This window comes from Syngnathus floridae, chromosome 20 (genome assembly GCF_059516105.1).
Source record: "Syngnathus floridae isolate MCC-2025c chromosome 20, RoL_Sflo_1.0, whole genome shotgun sequence".
Taxonomy (NCBI): Eukaryota; Metazoa; Chordata; class Actinopteri; order Syngnathiformes; family Syngnathidae; genus Syngnathus; species Syngnathus floridae.
In genome coordinates this window covers 8,447,738-8,475,028 of record NC_142432.1, presented here as the reverse complement: position 1 = coordinate 8,475,028, position 27,291 = coordinate 8,447,738, and the positions used below count along the sequence as shown (strand labels likewise).

Sequence of the window (27,291 nt, the reverse complement as noted above, 5' to 3'; positions counted from 1 at the left end):
GGCCTTGGTTACCATCACATTTGAAGCGATGAATACGAAGTTAAATTTTATGACTCGGTGTATAAGTCGAGGTCGATTTTTTTCGGTCGATTTTGGATCGAAAAAGGTCGACCAATACACCGGCAAATACGGTAAGTTAAAGCCCTAAAATTGTGTGATTGTGTTGTTGTGAAACGCGTAAAAGGTAGAGGTGCACGAGATATAGCTTGGGTTTAAGTCCCAGGGGAAGAAACAGGCTAAGAAAGCAGAGCTTCTTTTTCGTTCATCGAAGAAGTGCGTATGTAACACCTTTTTGTTTTTGACAGTGCTTACAGTAATTTAGATAATGGACCAGTTCTAAGTTTGACTATATTTGTAGTGATGATAGTGTTGGATTTTGTCCACAATTTAGGGAGCGCGCTATCTGCGCCTCACGGCAAAAGCCATTGCCAATCACCTGTTATACAATTTACTCACTGCGTGCTCGTTTGATTTCTTCAGATTTAGGAAAATGCAAAGACACTGAAGCACAAATTAGACTTACACAGGTTGGTTGAGTTCAATCACAATTCTTGTTCAGACAGCTCTGTTTTCAGGAAAGTACAATACAGCGCTGGGCCCTTCAAGAGCGGAAAGTCTCCATTCAGAAAAGGCAACGTTCAAGGTTCTTTGGTTAGCTTATATCAGTTGCACATGCCAGTGTGGGCGGAGTTTGATGGGTGATGAGTCTTTGGGGTGGGGCAAGTTCGCCATGGGAGTGGGTGCTGGTTATGGGCGATTCGGTGTGTGTGGGGGCTGTTGTCTTCCATCCCGTCTTTCGGCCTTGGCGATCATCTTTGGCCGAGTCCTTGGCTGGCTCCCTCTGGCACCTGCTGGTTTTATCTCCACGTGACCTTCCTGTGAACATTCTTCTCCAATCTTGGACATACACTGTCGTACCTCATTCTTTCAATTTTGTCATTTTGTACGAAATTATGTTAGCTTTTGGCTGTGACATCATTAATCTATTGCTGTTCTTTTGATACTTCATGTCTTTGCTTATTCTTAGTTTAATCATGCTTTCAACCATATATTTTCTTTGTTAGACAAAATATTTCCCTCTGTCCAGAACGTTCAGTAGTAATCGAAAACCGGCGTCTAGCATTAGTCAAAACATAAGATACAATCAAGTACTGAACATTTTTAGACGACTTTGGCAGTGTCCGTGATTTAGAAAATCATCAGGCATGCATTAAACAGTTCCTTAAGGGTCGTTAAGCTATTCAGGCAATATATAAAAAAACATTTGTTATTTCAAAGTGCTCAGAAATATATATCAGATCATAAAATTATAAAAACCTCTCATTACCACTTATCAAAAATGTCTAGTTATGTTTTCTTTATTGATTTGGTGTGTAGGTATAATTATATGCTTAAAATGTTTCTTTTATTTATTTAATATGTGAATATACTTGTCTGCTTTTGTACTTTATTCAATGAGGTTTGAGCATGTCTGTTTTTGTAGCTAGGCAGGACTTTTTGTATTACGACCCCATTCTTTCACTAGAATAAGTAAAATAAATGACCACAGACAAGGTTTGAATTGAACTGGTTGGGGGCCAGATACGGCCTGCATCATTTTATGTGGCTGGCAAAGACATATTGTGCATTAAATTCAGGTGTCATTACTAGAATTGCAAATTGTCTTCACTTTTAATAATATCTTTTTTTTTAAATATTTGACCAGTTTTTACTTGTCTGATTTGAAAACGAGTTATTTGTCAGTTTGTTTTGTAGCTTTTGCTGTATATAATATGAGGTGCTCATACATTTATTTGGGTTGACAGTCATAATGGCCCTCCGAAAGAAGCTATGACTACAATGTAGCCCGCGAAAGAAATGAGTTTGACACCCCTGGTTTAGAGACCTTTGACGCAGGTCACCTAGCGTGCATTCCTACTAAAGCTCATAATAGTCACAAGCAAGACAGCCAGAATAAGCAGCAGTCATAGTAGTGTTTCAAAATAGTATTTTTGTTGTTGTTTTTTTCTTCAAGATACTGCACAACAGTGGTCCACAGCCTTTTTATGAGTGTATAAAAGTGATCAAGTCATCACAAAAATCACAAAAAAAAATCTTATATAAGCCGCACCTGACTATAAGCCGCAGCGTTAAAAATTTTGGAAAAAAGTCGCAGTTTATAGTCCGGAAATTACGATATATATATATATATATATATATATATATATATATATATATATATATATATATATATATATATATATATATATATATATATATATATACATATATACATATATACATATATATATATATATACGGCGGCTCGGTGTCGCACTGGGTAGCACGTCCGCCTCACAGTTAGGAGGGTGCGGGTTCGATTCCACCTCCGGCCCTCCCTGTGTGGAGTTTGCATGTTCTCCCCGGGCCCGCGTGGGCTTTCTCCGGGCACTCCGGTTTCCTCCCACATTCCAAAAACATGCTTGGTAGGCCGATTGAAGACTCCAAATTGTCCCTAGGTGTGAGTGCGATTGGTTGTCTGTCTCTGTGTGCCCTGCGATTGTCTGGCAACCAGTTCAGGGTGTCCCCCGCCTACTGCCCGATGACGGCTGGGATAGGCTCCAGCACGCCCGCGACCCCCGTGGGGACTAAGTGGTTCAGAAAATGGATGGATGGATGGATATATATATATATATGGAGAGAGAGAGAGAGATGGATAGATGGATAGATAGATAGATATATAAATGGAATACAAAATATAATGTACAATATATGCAACATACAATGTATTAATATATAACAATATATAATGTTTTTTCGTATACTTCGTAAACATTAGAATGATTAGATAGAATAGAAATAAATTAATTACACAATTAAACTGTTGCCCCCCTCCCCCCATCCACTTCTGTGTCCCAGATGGTGCAGTCCAGTGTTCACACGGGCGCCCCTGCTCGAATGAATCAGCTGACAAATGGTATCTCCCTGCCTCACTCACTCCCTCCCTCCCTCCTTCTCAACCTCTCCCCATCTCTCTCTCCTCCCTCCCCTCCCCAAATGGACAGCACCGCTGAAGCCGGACAGCGTGAAAGCGCTGACACGGGAGCAGGTTGCATGCTGCTCGCTTCTCCTCCTACCGGATGTTTCACGGACCGAACCTCGAGTGAGACATTTGGCATCACGCAAGCAAGCGACAAAAAGACAAAGGTTTCTTTCTTTCATTTTTTTTCCCACCCTTCCTACTCACATGCGCTGGGAATCCCTCCACCATGGCTTCCAACTTCAACGACATAGTCAAACAGGGATACGTGAGGATACGGAGTAAGAAACTGGGGGTGAGTACTGTTGCACTTGCTGAACAGGAGGAGGAGGAGGAGGATGAAGATGTGCTCAAGCATCAGGGGCATCTGGATTGGAAATTGGGCTCTAATTGCTCCTCTGGAGGGCTTCCTGCTGTGAGGTCTTCTAGAGGAGATTGGAGCAAATATCCCTTATTTAGGATGATTAACTGTAGAATGTCGACAGCGGAAATTTTACAATTCAGGAAGTTTACCGATTGCATGTGTCAGGTATGAGGATATTTTAGAAGATCTTATAAAGTATATATCAGTTTTCCCTGTCAGGGGCCATTTCAGTTTGAGTCTTCGACGGGCCACACTGCATTAAAAAATGATCTTGCCAACAATTAAGAGCATGTTGATGTTTTTAGGATTCTTTTTTTCCTCCACACTTCCTCTGAGGTTTTATTTGTTTGTAGATATAAATGGCGAGCCTGACTAAATTTTCAGCCATAAAATATGATATTATCGCTGTTGCATTTTAAAGTGGAAGTTTTGTATATTCAGCTCGTACAAGTAAAGGGCAATTAAAATCAAGTCCAGAAGTCTCAATGTGTTTGAATGGCAGCACGGTGGTCTCGTGTTTAATACGTCCGTCTCAACGTTCTCGTGTATAAGGTTCGAATCTGTTGTTTTTCACAAAAACTCCAGCTCCATCCTTTTTTTTTTTTTTTTTAATCCATATTAAATAAATTGCTTCGAGGTGTGAATGGGAGAATTAACACTACAGTATAAAATATTACAAATTCTGCATCTTGTTTATTAGTCCCTCAATATTGTCTTTGTGAAGGCAGCTACAGTATTTCCCCGCATGGCCAGACAACCTCCTGCGCTTGCTAATAAGCGTAACATTTAAAGTCTGCTCATGTTCCATTTTGCACCATGGGCTACAGGTCTCATTAGCGAGGTCTAAGGTCGTAATCACCCGTCTTCATTGTCACCATAAAGCTCCATCCATCCATGGATTAGCAAAGTAGATATGATGGACTCCAATGGTTTGATTACATCAATGAAAATGAATGACAAGCTATTGGATTAGAGCGGCCATATTGTGGGCCTTGCGTGGAGCCATCTGCTTTTGCTCATTATGATAACAAAGAGGTGCACCTTCCCTCTGTTGAGGTGTGATGATGGAAGCACACAGCTTCATCCCTCCTTCTCAGGCTTTGATGCCACGGGGATAGTTTGAACCTTTTTCTGCATGGAGTGAATGCAGAGCTGTTTAGGAGCAGACGGCATTGGCTGTTAACATGCAAATTGGTGCGTATAAAGTTTTGGGGGATTTTTTTTTTTTGCATGGGCGATGCTGAATGCATTCGGAGGGAGCAGGTGAGGACGCCACCATGCTTCCCACTCTCTTGGCTGCTTAGCGTGTAGCACGATGGAGATGAAGCTTTGTTGAGATGGCCTCGGAGGACCCCTGGCATATTTACATGGGAATGCTATTTTACACAGAGATCCTGCAAAATTATTTTGTTGACGGAGATCCTGCAAAATCATTTTGTTGAGGGGTTAACAGAGGGTTTGGACAATTTTAAGCTTAAAAAAATGGCTCTAAAATAGTTAAAAATTGATTAATTTACTAATCAAATATTAATCGATTAATTTTGATCGTTTTCAATTAATTGATTATTTTCTGAATATGTTTGTCTGTGACAATAATACACATGTGGATTGAAAGCAGACAGCTAAATTAATAAACAAAATAAAAATGAATATTTCTTCCTAGATTGTTGAACAATAATGAGTCATGTATTTGTATATTATTTACGTATTTATACATTTATTATTGAAACATTGCAAAAAAATTTGATTTCCTATTTTGGGCAAATTGTAAATATTCCTCACCACGTTTGGAGAAAATGAGAATAAAATCCCAGAAAGGTCCCGGGTGTTTTCGTTTTAAAGGTCTCTTAAATATCACATTTCAAGGCAGTTGACCATCTTATCCTCCCACCTGCTCTCTAATGTAATGCTGTGCCATTCAAAATGTGTTCAAATTTTATTTATTTATTTATTCTCTCATCAGAAACAACCCATGAGGTGTCACGACGATGAATGAAAATACATGGGATCATTAGCATATCGCCTTTCAAAGTTGCGACATTGCATTCACGTCAGCTATTTGCAGAGCAAAGTCGTGCACGGCCACGTGAAATGAAAATGTGTCAGGCATGCCGACATCTCCATCACCGTTGCCATGATGGCTTAATTAATCTTGATAAATCTTTAATTAGCATGAGCATAAAAATGCACTTGATTCTTAATCAGTCCCCACCGCTGCTGCTGAGATTGCAACGCTCGACTTTCTGCTACTTTTTCCGCCAACTTGGGAATTCTCTCCTGATGACGAGTCGTTTTTCCCGCCCTGTATTTATTCTTTTATTTATCCAGGCAGCTGTTTTGTTGCATGATGCAGTTGCATCCATCCATCTACGGCCTACGAGCAGTGATTAAGGCTCTGCGGCGGCGCTAGCTTGTTAAGGCTGCAATTTGGAACGCAAATGAGATTTGCAGCCTTAGAAAAAAGACGATTTTCATGCTTTGCATTTTTAAGGAAAATTGTAACCATTTTTTTTTACAAAATTTTCGTGAATGAGACAAACTTTGCATTTGGACAGACTGAAATGATGAAAATAATAAATTAATGTCCAGTTTTGAATAAAAGGATGAGAATGAATTTTTTACAAATTCCACTTGAGTTCCATGACTTTGCTCGAGTTTCACGCTACAAATTTGCGCGGGCAGGGAAGTTGCCACAGCAGCAGTTTTGGCTGAGCTTATTGATTGGCTCACGTGTGAAGGTGGAGGTCACGAGGTCAGCGCCGTATTCCGCCCGCCATTTCTTTTCACCAACTTGATTGGCGACATTCTTTGTCTCTTAGCGAGCGGAGCAGACAATAGTGCAGTGTTCTCCAACGCACAGTCGGTCTCACACATGCTGGTTCTTCCTCCCCCTCCCTCCCCATCTCACCCGCCGTACACCCCACTTTTCACAGCCTCTGATCTCTGCTATTTTATCTGTCCTGCTCTTTTCTTCCCCTTTATCTCCCTCCTCACCTTTCTGTCCTTCACTGCTTTACAGACAGCACAAAAGCATCCTATTCATCACCTCACACTGCACCTTCCATAACCCCGACGGTCTCCCTCCTCCCCTGATACACTGCACACCCACCCACATACACACACACACACAGAGGCAATTTGGCACGGCTCAACAGTGAAGAATTGGCACACGCATGCATCCAGCAAACAAGAAAACAACCTACTGCTAGAAGACAGTGTATAGATTCTCAATTAATCTTAATCGCCTGGCTCTGTAGTGTGTACTTTTTCCTTTGCTACATATCTTGGCCACCAGATACAAAAACAAGTAAATGGGACCCCCCCCAAAACACTCACCCACCCACCCCACTAAACATTTAATTTGGCAATGACACAACAGAACTCGCAAACAGGTGATGCTATCAGCGTTGCAAACGCGCCGATGACCTTTGAGTCGTTTGACTTGCAGTCCAGGTACTCGTTTGCTGAGTTTAGCTTCATCGGGCTGGAATGCAAAAAGGTCATCTGTTGAATATCTCCTCGCAATTTGGTCCAATCTGGTTTACAGTGGCAACACGGTTTTTTTTTTTTTAATCACGTTTCAACATTACAGATGATTAGCCCATAAGACAGTTTTCATATTTCACAAAGACAACTAAAGGAAGATAGGTTTGAAAATTAAAATTGAATTGATTATTAATGGATTTATCATCGTTTACATCTGCATCACATTGCACTTATTTCTCCCACACAATTCCTCACTCCCACTGAGCATACCAAGAAATGCAAATTCATGACATCTCATCATTAATAAGCACAAATAAGGCAAATTTTGTCCCTTTTGGGCCACTATACATTTTATAGTATACCTAGTCATCAGGGCCGGACTGGGAGATTTTTTCAGGCCAGGAGTCAGTTATGTAACCAAGCCACCCACCCTACCCTTGCCCATACGTGCATGTTCACACCCACACTTAATTCATGGGCACAAGCAAAACGCATTTGTGCGCATACAATCATTCTTTGGGTTTGGTTGTAGGTGGTACCGGAAAAACAAATCAAAATCTCTAGAATGAGGGCAAGCAAAATAATCAAAAGGTCTCTCTGAGTCTGACTGTCTGTCTCTGTCCTGAGTTGGCCTTTCCCTTGCACTGCTCCCTGGACTTGTCTTGCTAGTATACTCTGCATCTGCTGGGAGTGTGAGAATCAACCAGCATAATAATTATATTATCGACAAGAACACATTTAATCAATATCAAAAGAATGATATGGGTAAATATATGCTTTTTTTCCAAAATGTTTCATGCATAGTGATAGTCTATTCAATCCCATGCATTGATAGATGACTGTCTGTTCTTTACCTGTCAGCTGCTCTGATCTAGTTCTGGGCCTGTCTGAGGCACCAAAACTGGCAATATTTCCACCTTTGCATAGGAAACATATACATATATTTTAATATTAATTTAGCCAGGGCCAGTTACAAAGTTTAGAGGAATGTGCAAGTAAGAAAGAATAACAAATGACTTTTCAACTTACAAAATCAACTAGAATTAAATCAAAAATAAATCAGCAGAGGGACAGCCTTATTGCTGCGGCACGTATGCACACAACACATGCAAACTGGCATGCATGCACGCACGGGCACACACAATTTTTGAGTGTGTGTGTGTGTGTGGGGGGGGGGGGGGGGCTGAACAAATCCGTAACTTTTCTGCATTTGGCCGCGTCCTCCTCCAGCGCCTTTCTTTTTTTGTCCCCCTCCGCACCGCCTTTCCTCTTTATTTTACCACGTTCGAAGTCCATTATCCTCACCGCTCGCTAGCTAAGGCAGACGGCACCTGACATAGTAACACACCCCGTCCTCCACACGCGCTCTGTGTGGTTGATATGGACTGTGGAGGCGGGTGTTAATTGATATAAACCAATCGTCTCTCCCTCGTCACATGCTCCTGGCCTGAGTGGCCTGGCCTATCCCTCTGATCAGACTTAAAGAGAGAGAGAGAGAGAGAGAGAGAGAGAGAGAGAGAGAGAGAGAGAGAGAGAGAGAGAGAGAGAGAGAGCGAGAGAGAGAGAGCGAGAGCGAGAGCGAGAGAGAGAGAGAGAGAGAGAGAGAGAGAGAGAGAGAGAGAGAGAGAGAGAGAGAGAGAGAGAGAGAGAGAGAGAGAGAGAGGGAAAAAAAGTCAGTCCGGGCGTGCTTGTCACTTGCAGATATTCATTTTTTGTGTGCAAACAAAACCACATTATTATTTTTTATGACTCACATCAGAGCTTATACGACTGTGTGGCTGATAAAAACATGGCTGTTATTATTTTTGAAGTGCTTTTTTTTTTCCTGTGCGTCCGTTCCCCTTGTTGCTTCATTACTATCGCGCTCTCTGTATTAGTAGCTATCAGCTCTTTTATCACTCTTTTGTTGCACTCAACTGTTTTGGCCTAACAAGTGGCCATTCGTGCTCAACGAACTGTGGCCTGGACATGGACAGTGCATAGTGTCACCACCGTGTGTGTATGCCCCCCCAGCCCCCTTTGTTGGCACGCCAAACACAAAGGGCAAAGAAATAGAGGATAATGCGTCTAACGTGGGACATGGCAGAGACGTTTCTTGCCAGCACAGAGCACTCCACCATTAACAAGGATTTTTTTGTTATTCTTCACAGAGAATAAATCCATCCAGCTGCGGTGTTGCTTTTGTAATTGAAAACCTCGGTTGATTGGAACAAATGGTGTTTGTTTGCCAGCATTTGTCATGTTCTGGAAATAACTGGACTGGATTTAGCTTTCAGGCATGCTTTTGCCGTCTCCTCTATCATGCTTTTTCTATCTCCCAGGTTTGAATCCCCTCGCAAGCGCATCGCACCAGCTCGTCACTGCCATCCATAACAGTTTTGTTGTAATGTTTTTCAATGAGCTGCTCTGTGAAGTGATATGTGCGTTAATCCTATTGGAGAAGTGCCACAGGGACGCCTCAAAACTAATCTTTCACACGGAAAACTGTACAGTGGAGCCTCGGTTCTCGAACACAATCCGTTCCAGAAGGGTGTTCGAGAAGTGAATCGTTCGAATTCCGAATAATATTTTCCCATTACAAATAATGGAAAAACAATCATCCGTTTTCAAGCCCCCCAAAAACAACACCTTTTTAAAGCATTTTTTCATTTGTGCATTTTTGTCCAATTGCGCAACTGCAGCGCACCGCCGAACGCGTAACCGTAGCGCGTCGCCGACCGTGCAACTGCACCGCGCAGGTCGCATTACTGTGACAGAGCCATCGCTGAAATTTAGAAAATATGTTTAAAGTCCTGCTGTACTTTCCAAAATTTAAGTGGACATCAGTGCGTAGGGAGCTTAATTTTGTCCGATCGCGCAACTGCAGCGCACCGCCGAACGCGCAACCGCTGCGCGGCGCCGACCGCGCAACTGCACCGCGCTGGTCGCATTATTGTGATAGAGCGGTCGCTAAAATTTAGAAAATATTTTTAAAGTCCTAATGTACTTTCCAAAATTTAAATGGACCTCAGTGCGCGGGGAGCTTAATTTGGACCAATCGCGTAACCGCAGCGCGCCGGGCATTGCTTTAGGAGCGTCTTTGTGTTTTAGGATGGCTTTACTGCTCCCACGTGCTTCCTTTGGAGGTGTTAAGGATCGGACAGTACAGCCAAGTGCGTGACGACGGACTTTATTGGAAGGGGATGATGGGAGCAGCCGGCGCTGGAGCGGCGATCGGGCTGGAGAGGACAAACGGTTCTGCGGGGGTTTCGAATAGTCAAGCGAGTCAAGTTTCTCCGGGACTGATGAGCGAAGCAGCATCAAGGGACAGACTGGCACTCAGTTCTGCGCTGGCGGCGCTGATATAGCGCTGTCCATGAACCCGTGACAGGTGACTGTGATTCCACTGACAGGGGGGGGCGTGGTCCCGTCGCAGGTGGCACCAGCACGTGACAGGAGGCATGATTAGACTTGATGCAATCCTCAGAGTAACGAGAATGTAATAACGAACGGAGTCAGTTGGCATGCGGGTCCTCTCGGCTCATCTCGCGAGGTTCGACAACCGAATTTCGTCCGACATCCAAACCAAAAAAATCTCGGATTTTTTGTTCGAATACCGATTTGTTCGAGAAATAGGACGTTCGAAAACCAAGGCTCCACTGTATTTTAAAACTTAACACTCCCTACCTCGATCTAGGAATTTCTCGGCTGCAGATTGCAGTGGGAAAAAGTTGTGATATTAAATGATATTACAGCCATTGTGTGTCTGGCATTGTTTTCACGCTGTTGGCAGGGCGTAGGCTGACAAATCTAATCATATCCCCGAGCCCTAAAGTGTTCATTTGAAAGTAGGTTTGGACAAATTTAGTGGAAGAAATGAAATAACAGTGGACCTAGAACGGAGCCCTGGGGGACTCCATATGATTAAAGATGGATGCTTCAAATGGTTTGCCATAAAATATCCAAGGAGCATTTCATCTGTGAACACACTTGATGAGCATGTCATCCGAAAGGAGAGTGCATTTCTTTTTGATTACATTTCCTCCCTCTACGTCTTCTTAATAGTTCTTGGCTCAGTAACAGTCACTCAGGAGTTTAATGAATGATGAATCATATAAGCTGAGTGATTACGACTTTTACATATTTTCACCGTTCTCTTTCGAGCATCGAGCAGCTAAACTATAAACGACCAGGGCAGAGAAGAATCTAACACGCTTCTATTAACACTTCCTCCTTTGCTGGCCATCCGCCACTCAATCAACACGCCAGTCCCCCGAGATTTACTTTGCGGTTTAGCTCATGTTGGCGTTTGTGTGTCAGTGCATGTTTGCATGTTTGCTTTCTTTTCCTTTTGTACACTATTGGAGTCCATCATCTAATGAACTGCATGACATTTGTTGATGGTGCATAAGAACCAAAATACCCGCCTTCCCCTTATTTTTAAATCACCTTTGGACTATATATTGAGATCCACTCCTGGTGTTACCTTTCATCAACCTGCTTCCCAAGCATATTCATGCGTAGCCAAATATAACCTCAGTTTACCTCTGTCTCCCTGCCTTCAATCCACGAAACAAGTCGCAGGCAAATACTGTAAATAGAAAAGCTGAGCTGCTTTACATGAAAGTAAATATTCTTGTTGTGTCAGATAAATTTATCCAAAGTGTTTATTTTTATGTTAGGTTGTGCTGGCAATACCCGGAGCTCGAGTTTGTGTCGGTGAAAGTCACCTGTCCACGTGGGAGCTTTGTTTTGTTTTGTTTTGTTTTGTTTTGTTTTGTTTTGTTTTGTTTTGTTTTGTTTTGTTTTGTTTTGTTTTGTTTTGTTTTGTTTTGTTTTGTTTGGAGTTTAGTTCACAGCTGCTTCCCTTCCTCCCTCTTTCTTTCTCATGGGAGATCTTTTAATAGTAAGGAGGTGACAGTTTCTCCGTCTGCTCGGGCGTATGGTATTAACTTTGCAGCTGACCGCCTTCTCGGTTTGTTCCTACGGCGGCGTCTTAATGAGCAGAAATGACCTTGAGTGTAGTGTCAGCCGAGGTGACAGCTTTTTGATATTTCTGCAAAGGGATGATGGTTCGGGGGGGGGAATTTTGAGCAAGGTCTTGCCAGGGGAAATGGAGCGCACAATTGTGGCGTTGGCTGTGGCGCTGCCAGCGGATCATTCAAAGGTCATGAAGGAGGGGGAAAAAATGGCTCGTGAGAGTCGTAAACAATTGAAAACAGAAGGTCAGTGGGAAAAGTTGGTGGGCGATATGAAAAGGTCATAATATGCTTATTTGTAAATTGGGAGTTTATGCTAATCTGAAGCTTTCTGATCATCTCTCACAGATGGACTTTTTTCGTACCCTTCACAGCGAAAGAGATTGCGCTGCAAATGTTCAGTACTAAACGGCTCGGTAAAAAAAAGGGGCTTCGTCATGTCCCGCTACATATTTTGTGGAGCGTCAAAAACTTGATTTATATGATAATCAAGTGGTCGGCTAATGCTAATCACGCTACACGTCACCTCATGGTTAGCAAGAAAGGCTACGACGTGATATGCTAAAATGCCCACTAATGTGATTTGCACCATGTTTTGTGATGGCTGCACTGGATTTGCTCACTTGTTGCTTGAAATACAAATCTGGCCTGCCGATGGGAGTAACACCCTAATGAATAAGCCTTTGCCCTTGCCGCTTCCAAACGTAAAAAGATGTTTTGCGCTTTTTAGCAACGATTCCATCTTTTATGCATTGGGTTCAGTCAAATGTTTCGTCGGACTGCTCATCCGAGTCCCTTTTAAGAAAATCACACCGAATTGTTGCTCTCTCAAATCCGTCTTCGTCTGCGTGTCATTGTCAGACTTGTGCACGGATTAAATGGAAATTGCTGCGTGTTTGCTTGTTTGTGTGTGGGGAGGATTGCAGCGAAAGCAGTACTGCATAAAAAGGTTTGGATGAGGGATGGCGAAAGAGCAGCCGGTTGTCATGGCGATGACTTAAAGGGAAATTATTCCTCTGTAATAATGTTTTATACATGCATGCGAGCACACAGTGGCCTCTTGTAAATGTAAGCAAAAAAAAAAAAAAAAATGTCGATGGTAGCTGGGCTGTAATCAATAATGAATAACTTGTGTCAACACCAACATAATAATCCAATAAATGAATCCAATAAATTATATCTTGTTCACGAGAATATCTAGAACTGCCATGGAGAAGTCAACTTGTATTTGATATAAATCTATATTAGTAAGTGAGTTGTCATTTGAGGATATCATTTATTTTATTTTTTTTAAATGTACCACGAGAAGTAGTCGACAAAAACGTTGAATCCAGCCTTGTCCGAAATGCTCCGGCTATTCATTCATCCATTATGAATTGACATATGGAGATACGGTCAATTGGAATTCCGACACTAAAAAGCTGCACTCTGCACTTGTGCACCGTTTTCTTTTGAATGAATAATTTCGCTTCATTTGAACCTGGCCCATTTTTCAATAATATCCTCATTGTGGCTCTCTAGGTCACATTAACGTAGGACAACGATTTGGAGATTCACTGGTTGGCAATTATCTTTCAACCAATCTTTGTTTCCTCTTGGTCATATTTCTTTCATGTCCTCTTCTAGCCTTTTTTTTAAATTTTTTTTTGCTGAATTGATGACCTGTCTCGTGGTTGGAAAAAAAAAAAAAGAAGTCTGCCCTTGTAGTCCTTGTCATACTAGACCTTTTTCCTTCATTATTCTGTCACCATATTATGACAGGGAACCTTAGTTTGCCTTTGACTTGTGTCCCATAGTCACACCAAGGCCTTAACAAATGAAATAAGGATTTTGAAATTATATTTGGCTGGAAAGAGGGGTGGGGTTGTATGTGTCTTCAGGAAGGAATGGGGGAGGGGGGGGGGGGCAATGATTACTTGCTGCTGAGGTAGCACCGCATTACAAACACACACACACACAGACACACACACGCACACACACACGAGGATTTGGAATGGCCCAGATAAACTAATCTATGATTGACTGGAGCACGGCTGGCTCGCCATGCTGCCAACAGCTGTAGTCGAGGACGAATTACAAAATTACGGGATGTCCAAACATTTGACATGCAGCATTCATTATATCGAGGGACACAAACCTTCACTTATTTACGATTTTCCAATTCTATCGAAACGACTGAAGTTAAAAAAAAAAAAATCTCCGTAGTCAACATGCTAATGAGTTGGTCTCCATCATGCCTAAGACTTACAGACTATGATTAAAGTGCTCTTGTGTAAGGTATTTTCACTGAGTGCGGTGGCAATCATCTTGAAATTATACTTTGCGGGGCGCAGGAAAATCATCAGGAGGGTAAAAGCCCTTCCCACATTTGTCCGATTTTCTTTGAACGAGCCAAAGAAGAGGCGGCAGGCCCATTTGCGTTTCAATATTCACTCGTACACTGGAGAGTCCGATAGAGCGCTATATTTATTCTGCGGTGTGATTAGTCATTCACTTGAAGAGGGCTGTCATTGGAAATCATTTTCATCTCTTTCGACAGCTCCTCACATGGTCCAAATGATGAGTGATTTGTCTGTTTGGGATGAATACCGACCATAAAGAGACGGTTTCCCAATAATTGCACAAGTGAATGAGACTTTGCGCTTTTGAGACTACTTAAAAGATAATTAAAGGCACCAAACGGCTTTTAAATTAGACAAGCCACGCCCTCTTCCATGTGCTAGATTCCGATAATACGATTTAGTCTATAGGGGGGGCTAAATTAAGATTTCCATGATCTACCGCTGCAATTACCATCAGCGATAGGCAACGTTGTTCCAAACGTAGGAGAAGCAAGAATCGTATGGATCCCGCAAAATTGATTGTTGAAAGAACTGAAGCACAATGGTCGACCTGGTTTTTGTGAACCTGTCGTACTTTCCCAAGGTGTTTACTTCAAGATGGAGCTGCCCTGAAAGTAAAAAGATTGCCCTTGAAAGGTTCTGTGCAGCTGGCTACTTTCACTGATGCCCATTTTACACGCTGGCAAACTCAGCGTGCTGATGTTGTTGTTTTTCCAACAGTGAAAAATGATCCGCAGATGCGGCTCGGAGCTGCAAAATGACTCTCTTACTATTTATACAACACATGCTTTTCATCATAATGTATCCAATCTTTCAAAACGCCAACTTTCTTCGATTTAAATGGTGTTTTTTTGTGAAGTCACCTGACGTGGATTTATATTTTTCTGCCTGATATGAATAAAAAAAGTTGTTTTTTTTAACCCCCCTCCACAAAAAAAAAGGGTTTTTAATCTGGCTTCTTCCATACAACGAAAGTCATTAAACTGGAATGTTGAAAAAATATTTCTTTAATAAATCATTCCAATATTGTGATAATGAAGTGTTAAATTTTAATGACTCAATTTGTATTCCACTGTTGTGTGGGTACATCCCATTGCTCACAATGTAAATCTGCTCATTATTGTTGATGGTTTTGACTCTCTGATGATGATCCTCCTGATTTTTGCCGTTCACTGAAATTATCATCTCAATTTTTGCGCCTATTTGTCAAGACGAATTTTTGTGAGTCGGGAGCGTTTTATTTTGAGCATTCCTGTTCTTCTATCATGACTTTGTTTTTTTTGTGTGTGTGAATTGTTTTTTCAGTATGCCCAACAATGTTCTGGCATTAAATGAGTCACATCAAAGTGGCAGAGCCTCATTCACATCTCTGTAATTACAATCAGTGTAAGAGTGTCTGAATTGGCGGCGGCGGCAGTCTGAGAGTAGCTCTGCCTTGACAAAGCATTGACAACTGTAGAACAGAGAAAATTCAAGACACACCATTCATACCCCCCGGTTCCTATTATGCACAAGCTATTTTATTGAGCTTCCTTTTGTGCCGGCATAATTACTTAATCTCGGTGCTCCTAGGGCGAATTACTTTGCGAGGCACACTGGGCTCCTCTGATTCCAGCTCCGAGGAGCCGCGTGGGATTGCGTTTACTGCTTATAAAAAGCACACACGAGTTATTGTTCATTGTCAGTGCCAATATTCTTCTCGGATTTCTCTAAAAAGTTTGTTTTTTTTGGTGGTAGGAGTCAGGGATGAAGATTTGAAATGTTTTTTTGTTTCCTCGCCGATTGAAAGAATTTTATAGGCTACGCAGGGACTGAGTGCATTACAGAGTGTTTTTCTGTTGTCCGCTGTTGATAATGGGCTTGGGCAACACTTAACTAGAATGGAGGCCCATCAAGACAGACCGATAAGGACCCAGGGATCCACTCCAGTCAATTACTATTAAAGTACCGATTTGAACTCGGCAGGCCTTTTATGAAGTACTGCGGCAGAGTAAACAAATTAATTGTGCGTCAACGGTTTCCCAACTCAACCGCATGGCCCAAGGCAATCATACATCTGGTAGAGTGACAGCAGCTGTCTCCAGCAGGATATACAAGGATCATGTTCTTCAACGTTGAAAACTACCATGGACTCCATTTTCCATCGCTCACTCTACTCCACTGTTGGATCTCTATATGCGTTCGCTACCATCCCGGTTAAAAAAATGCAATTTTGACGTCATTAGCCATCAGTGGTAGCGAATGAGTTTAAAAAAATTCAAGTGGAAGATGGAGAGAAACATATCTGCTCGTGCTTAGCTGTATGTTCGACCTTGAAGCCCAAGAAACTCTGTGCTCGGTATTTGTCTCAACTTCGGCGAGTGGGCAGACTGATCGGTAATCGATACGCTGTACGATAATCTGCAGGCCTACTGTGACTGTGCACACGTAATGTGCTTTGCGCGATACTTAGACCACTGCGTTATGAAATGAAGCATAACTTCCATAAGTCTCTAGTTCAGAAGATCTTGACGCAGCGAAACACATTAGATCCATTCATGAATTCCTTATTAAAAGTGGAATTTAAGCGAGTAAACTCAATGAGTCGTATTATTTTCAAATGAATGAATCAATCTTGTGGCCAATTTTATTCATAAATATAGATTTAAAAAAATAATTTAAACAAAACAAACAAAGGAAACTGAGGTAACATACTGAGGTAAGTATACATCACCAAGTTCCATTCCTTGTGTTAGACCACACACAATTGCACACAATTTCATCCAAGTATCCATATGATAAAAGCATTTGGCTTGATTTCAGGAAGTTAACTCCAACCTCTCTCTGTTGGCAGATCTTCCGAAGATGTTGGCTGGTATTGAAAAAGGCGTCCAGTAAAGGACCACGACGCTTGGAGAAGTATCCAGATGAGAAGGCCGCTTATTTTAGGAGTTTCAACAAGGTAAAAAAAAACGAGTCCGCCATATTGGACCGGGAGCCCCAATATATATCAAAATAATCATCAGTTAAATTTGATTTATAAGAACCGGAATCAGTAAGACATCTCAAACTGACTGCTGGTGTCTTTGGTCCCCCACAAAGCATGATTTAGTAGCGATAACGATGCGCGTTCGCCGTCCACCGCATCATATTGTCACATGGGCCGTCCCGTGCGCTTACACACAAACCAGACGCCGCCGCTCCACGGGGCTTCTCATACAAGCGATGCCGAAGTGAGCGATGGGCACACACATGCACCAGTGCACTTGGTAATGCGTCGCTGCGAAGATCAAGAAAGGTCCCGTCTGAGGGCTTCATTGGACGCCGCTGTGATTTGGGAGAGAATAGGCTGCACCCGCCCGTTACACACTCAACACAAAGAGGATTCGCCGTCTCTTTTTTTTTGCCTGAGTCGCGACACACAAAAAACAGAAATCCAGGATATATTTAGCCAAAAGGACATTTGGGAGTTTTTGTGCCTCTCTAGTCTTTCTGACAATTATGTGTTGTAATCGAAGCGGCGGAGGGAAAACATATTGGTGCTAATATAAGATTAAAGTCAATATTTTTCGGTGTAAATAAAAGAAAAAGGCGGCTGGGATGTGAAATAGGACTCATCCCTATTTTTGCCCGAGGCTGGGAAGGCAACCAAATATTTTCCTTTCATATACGGCGGCACACAACACAAGAGTGTATGCATGCCGGAATTCATTTCACAGCTCCGAAATTCCCTCAGTTGACACGAGTTTGTGCTTGCTTATCTGAGGACACGACATTGTATCTACACGCACATAAAATATTTTGATACCATCTCGTAGGGAGATAAAAACACCCAAATTGCATCTTTTCACATTTTTATTATTCCCTCGTAATCTCCAATAAATTACAATCGTAGCGTATCTTTTCAGATTTTATGGGATCAGTAGGAATGTGTGGTCTGCATATCTTGTCTGAAGTCCAGGCTTTTAATCTCGCCGCTTTTTACATTGGAGCCCGGCTAATTCATTCCCAGCCTTCTTAGCAAAAGGCCTGCAGTTAACACACCGTAGGTAGTTAACACTCATGTAGGGTAGGCTGAGTCAAGTCCAACAAAATAGCCTGATATTCAATTCAATAAAATTTTGCCATTCTGCATTGATTTCTGATTTAAGGGATTGGGCTGTATTTTATTACTCTTTGAAATGGATGCAGGTAGTCAAATGGGGCCTTTCACCACTATGCAACGAGCTTGTCTTGGATTGGAAAGAGAGACTTTGTTTGTGTGCAAAAAGCCTCGAAACCACAATTGCACTTTCAACAGTGGCACAAGAGGTTCAATGAAGCGTCACCGCCGCCGTCAACAGCGTTCAACCGAGTTAATGTGCCGCTGCCAATTTTGTCCTCTTCAGATCACTGAGCTCCATAATATCAAGAACATTAGCAGGATGCCCAGAGAGACCAAGAGACACGCTGTGGCCATTATCTTCTGTGACGACACTTCCAAAACGTTTGCCTGCGAATCAGGTCAGGGGAATTTTTTTGTTACAAGAATACTGAAACAATTGTGATTATTCATTTCCCTAACTTGTATATGTAAACAGAGTCCATTTCTACGACTCATATGCAAAAGCCCCAAAATTTATCTACCCTGTGATTATTTAAATTCTCAAGCGAGTAAGTGATGATACAACATGGACGCCAGCTGAGAGGGGGGCCCCAGAAGCCTGTTAGCTTGCTAATTAGCTGGCGGCTAGCGTCTCTCCATGAGGCCTGGAATTCCCTCGTTGGGTATATTCAAGCAATTGGAGGCTTTAAGCGGATATAGTTTGGAGGCAAAGAAGCTAGACGAGGTAGCATTGATTTTCAGACTTGGTGTTACACATTTAACAAACACTGACAGACATTTATTTGCTAAAAGGGCCCATGAGGGGGCAGGGCCTAGGATATGTTCCCTATTGTGAAAATGTGGGAAATAATTTCCAGAACAATAGGAAAATACCCTATAGTCAAATTATTTGCCGAAGCACCTAGTGGTGCTGTCCAAGCATATTCCAGATGAGGGGGGCCAGTGCCCCTGCGGCGGTCCCTCTAGCAGCTAGTAGCTCTGCCGGTGCCAGCATTTGAGAGGGTTTTGATTTTTCACAATTTTCAAATCTGAGTTATGAGCTTGGCCACACCAAACGTACTTTTCTCATGCATAAGCCTGAGCACCGCTTCTGTTTGTTTAGCTCCATTCCGCTCGGGCCTTAAAAGTGTATGAGGCATTTACAGGCCACAGTATCTGGGTAAGAGAGAGTATGAATCAGGGGAGGCATTAAGTAGCAGCCTCGTGTGTAAATGTAGTTTTGCTCTCTGATGTCTGTGAACGAAGCGCTTCAGGCACCAACAGACGATCGGCTCACCTCGCTAAGCTAAGGCGGAACGCAAGGGACTGCGGGGTGAATGAAACGGAAGCTATTGCCACTAATACGCACAAATAAAGAGACACGGAAACATGACGCCACTGCGCTTTCGTGTGTCACCAACGACAATTACGCATCCCAGAAAGGAACTGGCAAAGCGAAACAACTCCTACTTTTCTTCCCCGAGGAGAACATGATCTGTTCTGACTCATCAGGAAGGAAAATTGATGTTCCCGACCAAAACACTCACAGATATTCTTCTTTTTGAATGGAGATGATTTTGTATCAAATCGAATTTGGGAAATAACTTATTGATTGGTCCAGTGATGATTCATTTGATGCTGCTATTGTGTGGTCAAACGCAGAGCTGGATGCGGAGGAATGGTGCAAGCTGCTGAGCGCCGAGTGCCTGGGTAGCCGTCTCAACGACATTAGCCTGGGCGAACCAGACTTGCTAGCGGCAGGGGTGCAGCGAGAGCAGAACGGTGAGTGCCCAATTACCTTAGAGAATAGGGGAGCTGCCGCCACTCTGCAATTGTCAATGCCTGCCCTGTTAGTTTAACTTCCAAAGTTATACTATGGGAAACATGAGCGCCTGTGGATGCATAGGTCACAGGCAGTGGCGGCGGCGGCGGTCAGGGCTCCGTTCCAGGCCCTGATTCGAAGTGCTGTGCATCACTGGCCTCTCTCGTAATGAGGCTTGTCACAGAGATGGATGACATTACGCTCCCAAAGCTGTGTGAAATAAATGTGCTGCTCTCCCCACATATTCCACTTGCAGGAAATGGAGCTTACTTGCCAATGCAGTTTGAAAGAGAGTAAAGGCAACAGGCAATCATGAGAAGTGTACTAAATACCAACATGGTTGCATTTTTGACTGCTTTCTAGTTATAGCCGGGAGTGAGCAAGGGCAGTAAGCACCCAAACCCTAACTTCCCCCCAAACCCTAACAAGCTAAGGCCATCATTAGATCCGAGTAGCCTAAAGAGACAGCGAGCTATGACATGGCTATTTTCTATCCACTGCAGAGACATGGCTTATTTTGGAGTCATTGAGTATAATTAGTGAGAACCCATTTAGCTCCCCCACCCCCCTGCCCGCTGCCTCTGGCGGTTAAATGGAGTGGAAGAGGGAGCAGGGACATGCTCAACTTGCTCCCAAATCTGCAAAAAGATTTTTCTCATAATCGGATAATGTTGAATTTGCAAGCATAGTGACAGTCAAATTTTTTGGCTGTACTTTCTATTAGATACAAATATTTGGGGTCCTCGGTGTCGACGTAATCCAAAATTCGTAGCTAAATTGGAGCACGGGGTGCCACACAACTCACTCTGACAAATAATCCATCACTCTGTCTTAATCCTTCTGGCTCTCATGCTAACATTTTGCACGGGTGGAACAAAGCCTCATCCCAAAGAGCTTTTAGCTTTAATGCCGGATTTGATATTTACAAATACGCGTCTGTTTTCTTTTCAGGAATGAATGAAAATGTGATCTGTTTACCATTGTGGTTTCTGCAGAGGCATTTTGATGCAGCTCTTGTGACTTGAATTATTTACGTCTGATAGTAAATCTTTGAAGAAGAGAATATCTGGGTGTTTGGCGAGAGTAAATTTGCCCTGAAAATTGAAATTCTTCAGCTGCTGTGGGATGTCTATGAGGGGAGCTGTGTATGTTTTGAGGGAGTTTTTTTTTTTTTTTTTTTTTTTTTACCAATTGCATTTATCCTCTAATTGAATTTTAGAGCGTTTCAATGTGTACCTAATGCCCACCCCAAACTTGGACATCTACGGGGAGTGCACTATGCAGATCACCCATGAGAACATCTACCTGTGGGACATCCACAACGCCCGCCTCAAACTCGTCATGTGGCCTCTCAGTTCGCTCCGCAGATACGGTCGAGACTCCACCTGGTTCACGTTTGAGTCCGGAAGGTGCGTGACGATTTTCTTGAGAACATTTAAGTATTTTAAATATAGTCCAAAAAGTTCTTTGAAAGTGTCAGAAACTAAAGTTCCCAGATATGCCCAGTGGCCTCGGGGCGCTGGGTCGACTCATGCGTGTGCGTGCGTGCTCTTACATCAGCACGCAGTCAAGCGTGTGCTCCCAACAGCGAGCGCCGTCAAAGTGTGTTTACTTTACTTCCCCATTTTGTGTCTGCGCGCGTTGTTTGATCCGGCGCGCAGGATGTGCGACACAGGCGAGGGCTTGTTCACGTTCCAGACACGAGAGGGGGAAATGATCTACCAGCGCGTTCATTCGGCTACTCTGGCCATTGCCCAGCAGCATGAGAGAATGATGGAGGAGATGGAGAAAAGCTCCCAGGTAATTTCATACGGTGGTGCATATTTTATATTTCACCCAGTTGTACAAAAGCATCTGAGGCCCGTCGTCTCTTTGCAGGTGCGCTCGTCGGAGACGCTCAGTAAGTCCATTTCCCTGCCCCGCAGCGCCTATTGGCAACACATCACGCGGCAGAACAGCGTGGGAGATTTCTTCAGTTACCAAGGTGAGCGCGCTTGAATCGAGTTCTTGCATTGGCATCGTAAGCTATTTTTTTAGCCAAGGTAGATACAAGATACGTTCCCCAAAATATTTCACAGCAAAAAAATAAGTAAAAGAATGCATATGAACTACTTGTTAGGTGCTTTCTGCCATCTAGTGGCATAAAAATGAATTACGCTGCCCACCACTACACACCATTGTTAGAGATGCAGTAAATGGAAAAAAAAAAGAAAAAGACATGTCTATTATAGTACATTATACAAATATTTCCTGCTTTCTCTTAGCTTGTGCTTGGCATTGAAATGGAGCACTTAGTTTGATCACACGGGACTAATAACGGAGATTTTCACAGCGAGGAAGTCGATCTCAAAGGAGCATGATAAGACTTGCCTGCCACCGGCGACATGGATCATAGCGAAAGGAAAATATCTGGGGATTTTATTCCCATTTTTTTTTTTGTAATTGAAAGGGATGCTGGTCATAAAGAGACCAGCAAACAGAACGAAATAACTAAAAAGGTTTGATCCACTTGTGATATGTGTTGATGTTTTCATTATTTTAACTAAAGACATTGAAAATTAATTTTCTATATTCACATCATTTGTATTCATCAAGTTAGTATTTCAATTACCAACACATTGCTTGTTTTGTATTTAAATCGATATTCACTGAACCATTGAAAGGAAAATGTGACTTTTTAAAATATATTTATCTTGCAAAAATGTAAAGAGAAAATGTCAAGTCTACACTAAAAAATAGTTTAAAAGGTTTGGCATCATGCTTCGCAGTTTGAATTTTTGATTGATTGAGCAAATGCTTCAGAAAATGATAAAGACTTACCTGTAATGACTTTAGGTTGCTCCAAATTGCAAAGCTGTCAAATAGAAATGGCGTCATGTCTGACTGAATGCTCCTGCAATTAAAAGGAAAACGTTTTTTGCGACTTTTAGGACACAATGTATGTAAATATATACAATCAATATTAGGATGCACTGTACGTGCTTTGCATTGAACAGTAACAACAATGTTTTATTGAGAAATAGATCATATAGATTACTACTTCCTGTTTGCTCTGTTGGTCATTGAATATATTCCAAGGGGCAGGCTGGGCAAACAGTTGTGCTTGATTATGCAAATTGTCAAATGGGTATCATGGATGAGGTTAAGAATTAAAACGAGTGAATGTGTCATGCATTTTAGTGCAGTATTTACTTCACTGGTTTCTTTTATATCAAACAAATTGTTTTGGGTTCATTACCTGACATGTTTCGGCGGTTTCTTCCGCTGATGAAGGCGGAAGAAACCGCCGAAACATGTCAGGTAATGAACCTAAAACAATTTGTTTGATATAAAAGAAACCAGTGAAGTGATTAAAAAAAGGAAAAACAAGATGAACTTAGTACAATTAGTGCAGTATTTGTTGCAAAATTGTGCAGTTAATTATACTATAATGTATTTTTATTATTTTATATATTTTTTTTAAATGTAAAGTTAATTAATTTTAAAATAAATAATTGTACGCAATGCAATGGAAGACCAGGGCATTTATAAACATTTGTCATGGAAATAATCACTGGTGGGCGGCTCGGTGGGGCACTGGGTGGCACTGGGTGGCACGTCCGCCTCACAGTTAGGAGGGTGCGGGTTCGATTCCACCTCCGGCCCTCCCTGTGTGGAGTTTGCATGTTCTCCCCATGTCCGCGTGGGTTTTCTCCGGGCATTCCGGTTTCCTCCCACATCCCAAAAACATACTTGGTAGGCCTATTGGGCACTCCAAATTGTCCCTAGGTGTGAGTGCGAGTGTGAATGGTTGTTCGTCTCTGTTTGCCCTGCGATTGGCTGGCAACCAGTTCAGGGTGTCCCTTGCCTACTGCCCGATGACGGCTGGGATAGGCTCCAGCACACCCGCAACCCCCGTGGGGACTAAGCGGTTCAGAAAATGGATGGATGGATAATCACTGGTATCGTCACCTGTCTGATGACACAGGTGTGGTTGCATCAATCCGTGCTTGAAATGTTTCCATCATTTGCTGTGCTGTTTCTAAGGAGCCTCATCTTTTTCTTGCAGCAAGCAGCATGTCGATGACGTTCATCCCTCGAGCTCAAACTTTCCCAAACTTTCTGTCCAACGAGCCCGAAAGGAAAGCAGAAGACGGAAAAGTTGAAGAGGGGAGGAGGCGCCAGGAAAAGGCGCTGTCGTCCTCTAGCGGCCGAGAGGCCACTTGCAGCTTGAGGCCGCTGCAATGACAACAGTGGACACTGTAAAACGCAATGTCAACCTATATGTAGTATATGACGTCATTTCAAGAGTTGCTCCACCTTGTTTTGTAATGTGACAGCAGACGTAGCCTCAATGGCACCAGACTTGTTTAAATAAATGTGACCTTTTTATGTTAAAGAACGTGTGACGTCACTGAAATGTCCAATCGAACACCTTATTAAAGCTGACATCGCGGTCTCGTTACACTGTATTTAAGATACATAATAGACGACTGGATCATTTTAATTGACACTGTTTGCTAGGTATTTGTTTATTATTGTGATTGTATTTTTCTTCAGGAAAGACTCATTGCAAATAGTAAGTAGAAATGCAACACAATAATGAAAAGTTATTCCGCTGTGAAACCTAGTAAAATCAAAATATATGATAAAATGTTCCAACCCAGTTCACATGAACGGTATTATTGTTTAGTTTATCTTTCCATTTTCTGGCCTCATGTAAGAAGTGCCTTCAGACCCACTGAGACCTCCTTTAAGCTTCTTGTTAGCACTGTCTTGCTTGTAACACACTGGCACATTTTTATCTTTTGTGCAAAATCCAGAAAAATATGACATTATATCAGCATTTTGAATATCCTTTGGTGGTAATTTATTTGAATGTTATTATTTAGTTTGTGTTGAAACAAAGCCCGTAGGACTGGATAGAAATGTACAAGCACTTCAAAGTTCCACGTGTCACTTTATTTTTGTGCGTTCTATTTAAGAAAATCTATAGACACCATGTTTGTTTATTAAATGTGTTGTCAGATTACATCAATAGCACTTTAATTATGTTGCAGTTTTCACTCAATGTAAATATGGTTTTTTTATGACAGAGGTAATAAAGCAGTAGTCTCGCTCGTCTTTTTTTATAGTCACTGAATGTGCCGTGGTGCAGTTTAATAATGACAGAGTTGATGATGGAAGGGTGGGGAAAGATGGCTCTGTCATTCCACGTGGTCCACATCTTAGTAGACTTGTCCGCAAAGCTCCCTCGCCCACCACCGCCGCCAAAACTAGGAAGATACAAATAATACAGTTTAAGTGTATTATCTGGAAGGTATACAATTAAATTTAATTTGATATAGCCTCTCCATATCTAGAATTGTCACCTATCGCAGGTGTTACTCTTTTATTCTATTTAATATAAAAATACAAGTTTTAAGGGGTAGCACTTTGATTACCCACTTCACTCATTTTCCTTTCCCCTAACGCTTGAAAAATATATATATGTATATATGAATAAGTACCTGACTGGTTTGACTGTCTGGAGTCTGAAATGACATAAATACATCTTTGGATTTGAATTAAATTAGCCAATCTGGTTGAAATGTCCGCTTTGGAGGTCTTACATGTGGGTCAGCCGGGTGCAGCTTATCTCTGCTTTCTTCTCGTCTGCTCTTCTTCCTGTCGTGGTCATTGGACTCAGATAAGCGTATGATGCAATACATTTTGCGAGAAATGCTTTCGCTTACCTACGCCTCAACAAGACGATGAGGAGGACGGTCAGTAAAATCAATCCGGCGGTTGCAATGGCCAAGTACAGATACATCATGAAGACGGACAGGGTGAAGAAATCTAATGACGGTTAACAGAGCCCCATGAAATCGACCCGGCAACAAGAGTCGGAGTGTGACCTTCTACCTGACGGCAACACCGTAACCATGACAGTGTTGGTCTGCAAGCCGGTGTCGGTGCTGAAGCTGCAGCGGTACAATCCACCATCTTCCTGGGCGACGGCGGTCAGTTGCAGACTGACATCCAGATTCTGCTGGCAGGTGACCTGACCGCGCTCGCTGTAGTCTTCGCTCAGCACGCCGCCCTCCACCCGCTTGCATATGCCGATGATGACCCAGGGTTGCCCGAACGCCATGTGCTCCACCATGGCCTGGTGGACGATGGTGCCGTTGCGCTGCTGGTTGCACTCCACCGACAGGTTGCCGCTGGTTTCTGCCGTCATGTGCAGGCCCGCCTCCATGACCTCGGCGTTGTTTTCGTTATCCTCTACCAGAGGCCCATCTGCATTCACAACAAGAATCTTATGAAGGGAAATTCAAATTTATCTCCGTGAGGGCAAGTCAGGAATGTTTTCTGCAGTTACCTAAATCCTCCACCTGGATGTTTCTGATCCAGGGGCCTTGAGGGAATGTCTGGACAGAACAGTGATAAAGCCCAATGTCCTGGTGGGTGACGTTCTTCATGGTGATACTTCCGTCCATAGGCGTGCTCCTCAAGAACTCAATCCGCTCACGGTAATGGTAAGTCGTGGCTACTCCGTAGTCCGGGTGGAAAACGGCGATGGAATTGGTGTCCGGGTCTTTGGTCCATGACACCATGGTGAGGTTCCCGTCCCAGGGGCACAAGCAGTCGAGGATCATCCCCTCCTGCAAATGGATCGTGACCGTCTCGATCTCCGGAGGGGCGGTATCTGCACACGCGCCTTGATTTGGTTTAACATGACAATTTTAGTTAGTTAGGGTCAAAACTTGGTTGCCTAAAAATCCACAAATACGTTCATAATGTGAATAAATGGTATGGTGATTTTTGTGTATTTTTTTCGCCTCAAAAAGAACGAAAAGGACAAACCTGGATGAACGCAAACAAGTGGCCCAATTAACAAAAGTGACAAATCGCAGTTGGAAACAGTTTGATCGAAGCCCAATGACAACTGTCAGAATTAATTTCGACCATTTCTATTGACTTGCAATAATGGGATGAAAACCACCAGAATTAAATTATGTTCAAATCAATAAAGTATTGTTGTAATAAAATAAAAAATCTGAATATTTTTGCTCCATACCTTGAAGAAAAGGGAATAAGACAAGTGCCATGAAGTACCAGCGCTCCTTTTGTACAACTTCCATCTTGGCCCGGCTGAAGAGAATGAAAGCTGCATTGATGAGACGAAAGGCAACGGCACCCGAGCTGCAACTTCCTGCTCCCTCGGGGTGGCGGAGACACACTGCGCACACACACAAACTTATCTTGCAGGGTAGAA

General features: G+C 42.6%; 2 protein-coding genes across 5 annotated transcripts; one reads left to right on the top strand and one right to left on the bottom strand.

Annotated features, from left to right (window-relative positions):
• The first annotated feature begins 3,044 nt into the window (after nucleotides 1–3,044).
• Nucleotides 3,045–25,157, top strand: dok6 (docking protein 6). Of its 2 annotated transcripts, XM_088363430.1 has the most exons (9): nucleotides 3,047–3,142; nucleotides 3,274–3,314; nucleotides 17,003–17,110; nucleotides 18,537–18,651; nucleotides 19,895–20,014; nucleotides 21,274–21,463; nucleotides 21,716–21,854; nucleotides 21,933–22,038; nucleotides 24,103–25,157. In XM_088363430.1, the coding sequence occupies exons 1-9, from the start codon at nucleotides 3,094–3,096 to the stop codon at nucleotides 24,279–24,281; spliced, it is 1,047 nt and encodes a 348-aa protein (XP_088219556.1). In that variant the 5' UTR covers nucleotides 3,047–3,093; the 3' UTR covers nucleotides 24,282–25,157. The 2 variants fall into 2 exon arrangements, with proteins under 2 accessions (XP_088219557.1, XP_088219556.1); XM_088363431.1 differs by having other exon boundaries at nucleotides 3,045–3,314.
• On the bottom strand, nucleotides 25,027–27,237 carry cd226 (CD226 molecule). 3 transcript variants are annotated; one of them, XM_088363432.1, is made up of 7 exons: nucleotides 27,094–27,237; nucleotides 26,395–26,733; nucleotides 25,938–26,312; nucleotides 25,769–25,871; nucleotides 25,646–25,700; nucleotides 25,544–25,567; nucleotides 25,027–25,309 (listed from the first exon to the last, which is right to left on the bottom strand). In XM_088363432.1, exons 1-7 carry the CDS (start codon nucleotides 27,155–27,157, stop codon nucleotides 25,262–25,264), a joined length of 1,008 nt encoding a protein of 335 aa, XP_088219558.1. In that variant the 5' UTR covers nucleotides 27,158–27,237; the 3' UTR covers nucleotides 25,027–25,261. The 3 variants fall into 3 exon arrangements, with proteins under 3 accessions (XP_088219558.1, XP_088219560.1, XP_088219559.1); XM_088363434.1 differs by having other exon boundaries at nucleotides 26,395–26,677; nucleotides 27,094–27,232; XM_088363433.1 differs by lacking the exon at nucleotides 25,544–25,567.
• Between the last annotated feature and the right edge of the window lie 54 nt (nucleotides 27,238–27,291).

What these genes read in the sequence shown, in the direction of transcription:
- cd226 (XM_088363432.1), bottom strand. Translation starts at nt 27,157, where the DNA reads ATGGAAGTTGTACAAAAGGAGCGCTGGTACTTCATGGCACTTGTCTTA. An exon ending in ATCGTCTTGTTGAGGCGTAG is followed by an intron (nt 25,701 to 25,768) that starts GTAAGCGAAAGC and finishes TGACCACGACAG; the next exon opens with GAAGAAGAGCAGACGAGAAG. An exon ending in TGCACCCGGCTGACCCACAT is followed by an intron (nt 25,568 to 25,645) that starts GTAAGACCTCCA and finishes ATGTCATTTCAG; the next exon opens with ACTCCAGACAGTCAAACCAG.
- dok6 (XM_088363430.1), top strand. Translation starts at nt 3,094, where the DNA reads ATGCTGCTCGCTTCTCCTCCTACCGGATGTTTCACGGACCGAACCTCG. An exon ending in TTTCACGGACCGAACCTCGA is followed by an intron (nt 3,143 to 3,273) that starts GTGAGACATTTG and finishes TCAACGACATAG; the next exon opens with TCAAACAGGGATACGTGAGG. An exon ending in AGATGGAGAAAAGCTCCCAG is followed by an intron (nt 21,855 to 21,932) that starts GTAATTTCATAC and finishes GTCTCTTTGCAG; the next exon opens with GTGCGCTCGTCGGAGACGCT.